This window comes from Piliocolobus tephrosceles, chromosome 8 (assembly GCF_002776525.5).
Source record: "Piliocolobus tephrosceles isolate RC106 chromosome 8, ASM277652v3, whole genome shotgun sequence".
NCBI lineage: Eukaryota > Metazoa > Chordata > Mammalia > Primates > Cercopithecidae > Piliocolobus > Piliocolobus tephrosceles.
In genome coordinates, this window is record NC_045441.1 from 116,898,814 (window position 1) to 116,909,529 (window position 10,716).

The 10,716-nt window shown below is 47.8% G+C and overlaps 1 protein-coding gene across 1 annotated transcript; it reads right to left on the reverse strand.

Moving 5' to 3' along the window:
- Positions 1–5,518: 5,518 nt before the first annotated feature.
- Positions 5,519–10,500, reverse strand: GCC1 (GRIP and coiled-coil domain containing 1). Its single transcript, XM_023223503.1, has 2 exons — positions 9,040–10,500; positions 5,519–8,199 (listed from the first exon to the last, which is right to left on the reverse strand). Exons 1-2 carry the CDS (start codon positions 10,069–10,071, stop codon positions 6,904–6,906), a joined length of 2,328 nt encoding a protein of 775 aa, XP_023079271.1. The 5' UTR covers positions 10,072–10,500; the 3' UTR covers positions 5,519–6,903.
- Positions 10,501–10,716: the final 216 nt, after the last annotated feature.

Consider the following 10,716-nt stretch of genomic DNA (forward strand, 5'->3'; position numbering starts at 1 on the left):
CTAATATCCCTTTCAGATCTAACATCCTGTGATTCCATAAATGTTATTCTCCCTTAATATCCAATCTATTAATACAATGGGCTTGCACAGTCTGGGCCTTTGGTCCATGCTTTTCCGCTATGGTGGATGCACTTCCCCATCTAAGCCATATTATGCAGATCAGATCATCACTTACAGCCAGGTTCACGTCCTGAAGCCTTTCTTCATCACCCTGGATCACTCCCTGCCTCTTCACCCTCCTATGATCCATTGATCAACCACTCTTAGCATACAGAGTCCTCCTGGGTTTGCAGCCTGGAGGCACATGCTGTGACCCTCGACAGACTGTAAACAACTTCAGGGAAGGAATTATGATTTATATTGGAGAAGCAACACGGTTGAAATGGAGAGACGAGGAGAGCCAGGTACAGCAGCATCACTCATACTGGGTTAGCAAATCTCCTCTCATTGGGAAATCAGGCTCTGATTCCCTGGGGCTGTAGGCCAAGTCAGCCACCACAACTTGAAAGATACATCCAGATACAGCCAGAGTCAACCTCAGGGCTGAATGACCACGGGCTGCTGCCTTGAGTGATTTGGGCCCGAGGTGTCTCAAAAGTATGGTTCACTAACCACTGAAAATACCATTTCCTTCCATACCCAGGGAACTCACTGACCACCAACCATTCACAAATACTGACCAAGGCACTAGAAGGGCTCCCAGAAAGTGCCCTGGTAAGACTTGGAAGAGAAAGGACACACCACGGTTGACTCTTACCTCATGCCAGAGAAGCGTATCTCACCTGGTCCCTCTCCAGAAGTTGGGTACTGGTCTGAAGGAGCAAGTGTCCGCTCACAGAAAAATATCAACTTTTTTTGTCTATGACTGAGCCTAGGTATCAGAGAGAGAACAAAATTCCCTTTGTCAAGAAGTTTGCCACAGTCATAGAAAGCCAAGAAAAGACAATCCCTAATCCCTTGAGAGATCAGGTAATGGAGGTGCTTATTCTACACAGTCCTCAAGTCCAGGGGCCTCTGATATACAGGTTCCCCATTAGGAAAGCTTATTGTTGGAGTCCTCATCAAGGGTAAAACCTGAGAGGCGAGGTGCAGTGGCTCACACTTGTAATGCCAGCACTATGGGAGGCCAAGGTGGGAGGATTGCTTGAGCCCAGGAGTTCTAGACCAGCCTGGGGAATCTAGCGAGACGCCATCTCTAAAAAATAAAATTAGCCAAGCAAAGGCTGGGCGTGGTGGCTCACACCTGTAATTCTAGCACTTTGGGAGGCCAAGGTGGGCAGATCACTTGAGGTCAGGAGTTCGAGACCAGTCTGGCCAAAATGGCGAAACCCTGTCTCTACTAAAAGACTGAGTTGAGGCAGGAGGATCACATGAACCCAAGAGTTCAAGACTGCAGTAAGCTATGGTCATGCCACCGCACTCCAGCTTGGGCAACAGAGCAAGACCCTGCCTCAGGAAAAAAAAAAAAAAAAAAATCATCCTCTAGGTATGGGGATAAAAAATTAAAATTTAAAAAATAGTAAGACCTGAGACCCAACGTTTGGCTATGTGCCTAAGCCTAGAGTCCTTGCTACATCTTATTTTCTCCTTCTCTCAGTGATCTTCCAATTAGCTCTGAAGAGAATTCCCTGATGGGACCAGGACTAGCTCCCCAAGTCCTCTAACAACCAAAGGAAACTATTTTACTTAACATCAATTCTAGTCATATTCCCAGAGACCTACATTATTAACAAAGCACATTCACTAATATGGTTAACGAAAAAACTAGCAGGAAAGCAGCCCAGTAGGAGAAAGCAATACTAGCAAAAATTAAATCTCTCATTCTGAAGGCACAAGGTTAGTATTTTTCAGTCTCTTGTTGATTCATTCAGCTATTTATTGAGCACTTACTATGTGCCAAGATATGAAAAGTCCTGAGAGCACAAAGATGAATAGGGCATGGGAGTGACCTTGAGGGATTTATAGGGCAGTCAAGGAGACAGAGAGGTAACTTGAAAAATGAAAGCACAAGAAATCACTTCTGTGTCCAAGGTCAACATGAGCAAAGTGCTGGAGGACCTCACAGGATGAAGTCCCTGGGTATCAGAAAAGTCAGGATGGAGGAAGTGACATTTCAGGTGAGTCTTAAAGGATAAGATCACACTACAAAGGTTTGGGATGAGGTGGGGAAGGACTTTGAAGGCAGAGGGAACAGTGTGCCTGAGGACTCTAGATATGAAAAATTTAAACGTGCCAGGTAATACAATGCAGGCACTCAAAAACACCAAAGAAGCTTGGCCTCCAGACTTAGCTCAAATCTCATCTCAGCTGGCTCAGGTTCCATTTGAGCAGCTATTCTAGTGGAGTCAACAGGATACCAGGGCAGAATACCCGCAAAGGGCCTGTGAAATTGCTTAGACTGAGACTTCCCTCATGCTCAAAAGCCAGGTAGCTGTTGAACTAAGGGAAAGATAATGGACTGTACTCTAAATACAACCCCTTCATATATTTCAACTGTGGACAGCACAGCCTCAGTTAATATAAAATGTATGGGCCAGGAGTGGTGGTTCACGCCTGTAATCCCTGCATTTTGGGAGGCTGAGGCAAGTGGATCATTTGGCGTCAGGAGTTCAAGAACAGCCTGGCCAACATGGTGAAACCTCGTCTCTACTAAAAATACAAAAATTAGCCAAGCGTGGTGATGCATGCCTGTAATCCCAGCTACTCGGGAGGCTGAGGCAGGAGAATCATTTGAACATGGGAGGCGGAGGTTGCAGTGAGCTAAGAGCTGAGATTGTGCCGCTGCACTTCAGCCTGAGCGACAGAGGGAGACTCTGTCTCAAAAAAAAAAAAAAGTATGAAATGTATGTGTAAACCTACATTTAAAAACTCATTCATGTAAAGTGGTATCAGGATTCAGATTCCTTCTGTGAGATATAGTAGTAGATCATGGCAATGGATGAATTTATACTGAACCAGAGATGCTTTCCTTGCTAAAGTCAAGGGACGGGGCATTTCTTCTCAGGAGGGTCATTTCTTCCAGGCATCCTTTGCTTTTATGGGCTCCCTGCAGTGTGAGTTTGTCAGTACCTTCAATATTTAGGTTATCCAGGAGATCTGGATCCCAGGAAAAAGTCTGTCACTATTCAAACTCTCATAAAACTGACTCGTAACTAGAGTCCACTTCATACATTTCAGTGTGTAATAGCTCTGCTGCTAGGAAAGTAGGTTTCCAAGAAATTAGGAGGCAGTCATTTGGCACTGCAGAGAGGACCACTGAACAAGGACCCCTTCTTCCTTAGCCCATGCCAGCAACTCAGCCCCCTAAATTTCTCAGGGAGCAATACTTCTTCAGTGCTCCACGTTGCCCTCTGCTGGGAGACAGCACAGACACCGGAAAGGGCCTGGGCCTTTTGGTCCATACAAACATGACTGATTCCTGATTCTGCCATGACTAGCTCTGGGCCTTGGCCAACTCATCCCATCTTGCCAAGTCTCCACTCACTCATCTGCAAAACAGATGCTTCAGATTGTTGTGTGATTTAAATACGGTAAGGGAAATGTTAGTAGTCTCCCTCATAGCAGACACTTGGATAAAAGACAGTCGTCATTTTTCCTTTTGTTTACAGCCACGCTTGTGACTAAGAAATACTGGATTTAAATCCAGAAGGTCTCAGTCTGCTTTCTAATTCTGCTATTTAACATTCCTGGTGGAAATAAAAAGAGTGTTTTAGCACCTACCTTGTTTCAGATGCTATGCTGGCTTTTTATGTAATTAGGGGTTCTTTTGCTCCAAAAACTATCCATCTGAGGTCACCAGACTGCCTGGGGGAAAAGGGGGATGAGGTGGGAAGGGGAGAGTAAAGTGACTCATTCATTAGGATTCTATTTCCAATTCCCAAAACTGTTTCCCCAGGTTTTCCAGAGGTGATAGTTGGAACATACTGTAATACCAGCTAGTACCCAGTCCTCTTTTATTGTGTTAGAATTACCCAAGCTCTAAAGTTAGCAATGATCTAGAAACAGGACAGAGCAGCTTTAGGGCTCTTATGAAGAATCACTGTTGCCTGTCCAACCCTATAGCGTAGCAACTTCGCTTGGCTGCAACTTATAGCTGGAGACGTTCTCTCCACTTGAGCCAGTCCGGTCCAGCCTACAGAGCAGTGTCCCCATCCCTAGAAATCTAGGGAGAGGCCCTGACCCCCTCAAGGGCTGAGGAGGCAGGAGCATACCCAGATTAAGCAGGTTTTGGGGATAATCAGACCTGACACAGACATTTACTAGTTACATGATCTTCCACAAATTTAACATCTGTAAGATGGGGGGATAACAGTCCCTGGGAGGAGTAAATGATAAAAATGGGTGTAAATGGCTCAACACGACACCAGGACCCTCTACAAGAATGAGCAAAAGTGAGTAGCAGTAGCTTCTCAAAACAAGGTTGAGAGCCTGAGTTCTAGATAACAGACAGGGATTTAACAACATCCAGGGCATGATATAGGGACATGTTTATTCCCCAGATGGGAGGTGGCCAAGAAGGGACCACCTCCCTTGATGACCTTCCCTCCACATTCTCCATCTATCTCTTCTTCACAGCAATCCTCCTCTGACTTGTGTGGTAATGGTTAATCACGTAAGGCTCAGTCTCATTACCTTACTGATACATCTCATATACTGTCTGATATTCTGGGACCAGGGCCCAAGGAAAACATATTTTTCTCTAATTCTGATCTCAATTCTTTCACCCTCGCTCTCCTTTTCCTTCCTTAGAGTATCTGTCACAGGCAAACCAGCCAAATAACTGGAAAACTTGTCTCAGGGAAGGGTGTGGGAAGACAAGGAATTCTGAATTTGGCATGTCTGCATTGATTTTGTCTGTTTCTAAGCTGTGTCAAGGGTAGGAAGGGAGTCTTTTCGTTTCAGTTGGCAGCCCTCACAGCTTCATGTATCTCCAGATTCTTAAAATTATTAATCAGAAATTGATTTGCTTCTTTTCCTGTTTGGTATCTTCTCAAAAGTCAAAAGCATAGGGATTATTAGTCCTAGGAGAGCAACTGTGACTATGGATCTTTCTACTCTGTCCACAGCTACCTAGAAATAACAATTACAAGACATCCTACATTTAGAGAGAATAAGGTAAGAAAATTAAGCAAATTTATTACTATTTTTTAGTTTAGCTTGATGTCCTGAGACACTTTTTCAGGATACTATGAATCCTGATTTTAAAGATAATAAAGCATTCATAAACAGATTATTTATAGAGTTTTAAGTGTAATTATGGAAGTTTTAAGCCTGCCCACTAAACCCATAAGAAAGCATTTTCCAGCATAGGTGGCCACACACAAACACATACACACACAATTCCAGGCTAAGAAATACGTGTTATAACTAAGACGGTTAAAGAACTGAAGTATTCCTCCCTGGATTCAAGCTCATGGATTAACATATGAAAACATTATTTCCATCCTTTTCATTCACCATTTACATTCACAATCTATTTTTGTCTAGATATATAGATACCATTAAGGAACCACACAGGTCAAGTCACTCAGGTTTAATGATTCCATCATTTGGACACACAAACTTCTGTTCCATTTAAGCCTGCTCACTGTAGCTAATCCAGGTCACCCAGCCTCCCATTAAGATTTAATCAAAGTTTTCTGCACCCCAAACCCTCACAAAACAGACCTCTATGATGAAATCACAGAAAGATACATATTAGTCTAGTTAGTGGCCAAACATTGGTCTTTAGAGTCCAAAGACCTCTATAACCACTAAGAGTAGATGAGAGAAAAGAAGGAACAGAGAAACTGAGTTTTCTGAGAACCCCTTTTCCAGACTGCCTGAATAAGCTGCCTTTCCTTACAAGAGCAGGATTAATCTACTTATGCCAAGACCCACTGGGCAGAAAGCATCCCAACCCAACCTTAGCTGATCTTTACCAGTTCCCTGTGACAGCTATAGCAATCTTTCAGAATTTTCTGCAGCAAGTTTTCCCCTTTTGCTGTCCCTACAAAAGCAGAAAAGCTAGGGGCCAATCTCTGCGCTAATTCCTTTTATCCAGGCAGGATGAATGTTCACCATTTGGACCCCTCTCTGTAAAAAGCTAGGACTTTATTTCTTAATGAAAGTTCAACACTGAGGAAAAGACAGCAAAGTCGTTGACTCACAATCTCAGGCCAACCTCAGGCAGACAGGTTAAGGCAGGGATAGGCAAGAGAGGACTATTTTAACCCTATCCAGGCCAAAAGCAGGTTACTCAGGAAACCCTAAGATCAACCTGGTGCTCAGAGCCCTCTCTAGGATGGTCATAAGCAGTGTGATTGCGTAGGTCATTCCCAGGCACTAACTAGACTAAGCTTCCCAGTTCCTTCCAGAATAAACTCACTATTCCTTAGCCCTTGGGACTAGTGGATGATGTGGCACTATTTCAAACTTCCTGGTCCCTTTCCAGCCTGGCTTTATGTCCCCAGAGAATTGGGGCAGCAATGGACCAGACTCAGATTGTGATGAGAGGGAGAAAATAGCTGGGTTTTGTGCATTTCAGAGATTAACTGAACTCCCTTTGGAGTCACATTTACTCCTAGCTTTGTGCCAGGAGCATATTATCAAACAAAACATCTTATTTTAAAACAGCCTTACCACTGTTGCAACTTTTGCACTTCTCAGTCCTAACCTCATCTTCTCCTCGCATGCACACCATCAGAAGATACTGCCCCAGCACTTTCAGTTATCTCTAGGGCCTAAGGATAAAGCAGCATTAATGGCATTTGGCAGAAAATCCCATCCCACATTAAAGACGCCTCCCAGCTCAACACAGTGAAGAAATAAATGATAATGTAAGAGAAGAGGCAGCAGAAACCAGAACCTGCCCTTTCCCACATAAAAGAGGCACAGAAATTCCAGAAGTTCGTGAAAATGGCATCATCTCTTGCCAGAAGGCCACCAGCTGGCACTGGCTGGGAGTCGCATTATCACTTGTTTCTCCTCCGGACTGAAGTGCAAGATAGTCAGTATGGCTGTGAGAGTCTGCTGGCGGCCCAGGGAGTCAGGTAAAGTTAGGAAGCGGTAGATGATGTTCTTGAGGTACTCCAGATTGGCTCCCTCCCTGCTCTGGTCCCTGATGTTCTTTTCGATGTGGCTTTGCAGGGTTGCAACCTCCTCGCGATGCCGTTCACCCTCCTCCAGCAGCCGATCCTGCAGCTGATGCACCTCGACCTCCAGCCTGTGCTTCTGCTTCCGCAGTGATGTGATCTCCACCTCTTTGCGGGCCAGTTGCTCAGCATACAGAAAGAAAGTGGGTTCATTGGCCGCTGCAAGTTGTAATGCTTGGGTCAGGCTATCAGAGGATGATGTGTCAGCTGCGTCCCCAGGACCACCACCACCCACAGGACTTCTGCGTCCTGGCAGCCCAGAGGCCAAGGCCACAGAACGCAGTTGCTCCAGTTCCAAGTCCTTCTCAGTGAGAACAGCCAGGGCACGATCCCGCTGCTTGTGCAGCTCCTCCTCCAGTTTCAGTGTGCGGTCCCTGAAGTGCAGCTGGCACCGCTCCAGCTCCTGCCGGTGAAGCTGCTGCAGCCGGGCCAGCTCCTGCTTCCAGTCTTCAGCCTCCTGCTGGTGTTGTTGTTCCAGCTCCTCGCAGGAGAGCCGCAGGGAGATATACTTCTCCTTCAGCTCTGCAAGCTGTTCCTGGGCTGCCTCTAGTTCCCTTCCCAGGTTACCATCTTTGGTATTCTTGCTTTTGAGGACGACCTGGGCCCTCATCTTGTACCTCTCAAACTCTTCCTTCAGCTGTTTCAGCTCCTGTTGGTAATAGAGTGCAGTAGCCTTCTCCCCATCAGCAGCCTCCGAGCTAGGCATTATCTCCAGGTCACAAAGCTTCTCCACATCCAGGGTCACCTGGCTTTTCCTGGCTGCAACCTGCAGCAACCTCTTCAGCTTCTCCATCTTATCCTTCAGGACATTGACATCCAGACTGGACTCCTCTCCATGGCTGTCTAAAGGGGACCTGCTGGAGGCTGCTAGAGCCAGTGTCTTATTCTCCAGGTCCAGCTGCAGAATGCGCTCCTTCAGCTTCTGAATGGCCAGCTGGTCCTTCTGCTTGGCTTTCTCGTAGGTGCCTAGCAGCTCAGACACCTCGGATATTTGATTTTCCAGGGCTGCCACCCTCTGTTCTTCCACCTGAGATTGCTGGCGGAGTTGATCCTCTGCAAGAGCTGTCTGGAAAACAAGGGAACAGACAAAAATGCATCCACAAAAGCCCCATGGCAAACTTTGAGAAACCAGGAGAGGGGAGCAAAAGGGTCACAAGTTTGGGATGGCCTGGCAAGAATGTGAACTAGGGATTTTTCGGTTGATTCAGGAGCTAACAAAAGTTCCTATTACCCGCTTGGGTTCTGCAAAACACATATTATACCGAACAATATTAAGTACCTTGGTATATCTGCTATTGTTCTGCTTTCCACCTAACTCGCATACAATGTGTGTTACTGTTGTTTTTCTGGTGCTTCCTCAAATCCTATTAAGAAATCATACAACATTCTTTTCCTTATCCAATATTCCTGGAAGTTCAAAACTGAGCTGGATTTCCCTCTCCACATTGAAAGGAGGCACCCTTTCAATACCTGTTCTGGTATAGCACTTCTTCAAAACAGGCAAATCTTGAGTAAAGGCAATGACAAGAGGTTACTTCGAAGAAAATCCCCTTTGCCTTCAGCCACCCTCCCTAGAGGCACATACCAACAAAAGACACACTACCTTTTACTGTACAGCTGCTGCTATACTGTTTCATAGAGCACAGCTGGTAAGATGCCAATGCCCAGAAGTGCAGAGCTGTCTGGCTTCAACCCAGCCTCCACTGAGAAGCTCCACATCCTCCTGGAAGCACACAGGTCAACACCACATAGAACAGGACTTCCCAGGTTCTCTAGTGGAACTTCTCAGGTAGCATCAAAAATGACACTGTAGACACTTAGCTCTAACTAGCAAAGGAGGAAAAAAACCCTAATAGTTCTCACTTCAGGTCAATGACTGATGTTTGAAAGAGATGTGGATAATTACCTTTCTCATTTCCTGCTGTAACTGAGCCTGGAAATGGCTCTTAAGGCGGGCAGCCTCTTCCTGAAGTTCTTGCAGCCTGGGGTCTGGCTGATTCTTCTCATCTCGAATGACCTGCAGTTCACTTTTCAGCTCCTCCACCTCACGGGTCAGCTGCTTGGTCTGCAGTTCAAATCCTTCCATCTGTTCAGCTGCATATGCTCGTCCTGCCAGGGCTTCTCGGGTCTCTTCTAACCTAAGCTCCAAGTCCTGGCGCTGGGTCCTCTCCTCCTGCAGCAGCTTCTGGAGCTCACGCAGCATCACGGCATGGTCACTCTGCTCTTGGGCCCGATCATGCTGCTGCGTGATAAGCCGGGCTTTGGTTTCTGCTATTTGCTCCTGCAGCCCCTTCAATTCTCCCTCCAGGCGGACCCTCTCCTCCTCCGCCTTGTTACTGGCATCCTCTAAGTCCTGTTTCATCTTCTTCTTGTCAGCCTGGTAAGAAGCCTCCATGCGGGACTTCTCCTGAGTGACTGTGGCCAAAGAACTGGTCAAAGTAGCCAACTGAGTCTTCAGCTGGTGCAGTCTTTTGTCCACCTCCCCACCTGCAAATGGCCCATCCCCACTGCTACTGCTAACGCCACTTTCGGACCCACTGGCCTCTTCGGACTTTGGAGGTGGTGGTCCCCGGGCCGGTCTGTCATCTTCCACCCCAAACTCACCCTTGGTGCTGGTGAGACTGGCCGCAGTATCCAAGCTAGTGGCGGTCCCAGTGCTATCTTCGCTGTGAGTGGAGCACCGGTCATCCACAGAGTCAGGAAAGGTCAGGCCTGGAAGCTGGACATCTGTGAGACCCACATCTGCCTCGTGGGATACCGACAGCACCTTGATGCTGGCCTCTAGCGCCTCTTTCTCCTTCAGCAGGCTTTTATAGGCACGGACCACATCCTTGAGCCGTGCCTGATACTGGAGAAGCTGCTTCTTCTGCGTCTCTATAGTCTCCAGCAAGTCTTTCTTGCTCGGGCCGCCTCCGAAATTCATCCCAAACTTCTCCATGGAGGTTCTGAACGGATTGCCCCAGGTCAGCTTTCCGGCAGAACGGGAGAGGGCCGCGAAGACGCAGAGGGGGACTTGAAAGAAACAGCGAGCGGGCTATCCAGCGGCGGGCCGCAAACCTACTCCACCCAGTTATCCCGGACCTAATGCGGATCGGCGGGACGGACTGGAGAAAGCGGCCGCCGGGTCCCAGGCCCAGAGGGCTGGGGCGGATTCTACCCCGGAGGCGGAGCGACACTGGCACCAGAGGCGCGCGCACTGCCAGGGCTCGTTAGCGCTGGCCCAGAAGCCGCTCCGCACTCTCCGCTCGTCTGGGCCACAGCAGCCCGGGCCGGCCCCCTCGGCCCACGTCGGCCAGAAGCTTACGCTGAACGCGGTCCCATCACGACTTCCTAACTACATCTGCCTGCCGACAACCCCGCTTCCGTGTCCGCTGGAAGTGACGTCAGCGAGGCGCCGCAGGCTCCGCCCACAGTGGGCGCGAGGTAGGCGGGACCACGTCGGCCTGTTGGGAATGCGGTGGGGCCGCGAGCGGCAAAGAATAGGCTTGGGAAGGGTGAAGCCAGCAAAGTCGAAGACACCAGAGTGGTACTGGTTTTGTGAGGGCGCCCAAGCTTGACCTCGGGCTACGATCAGCGAACGACA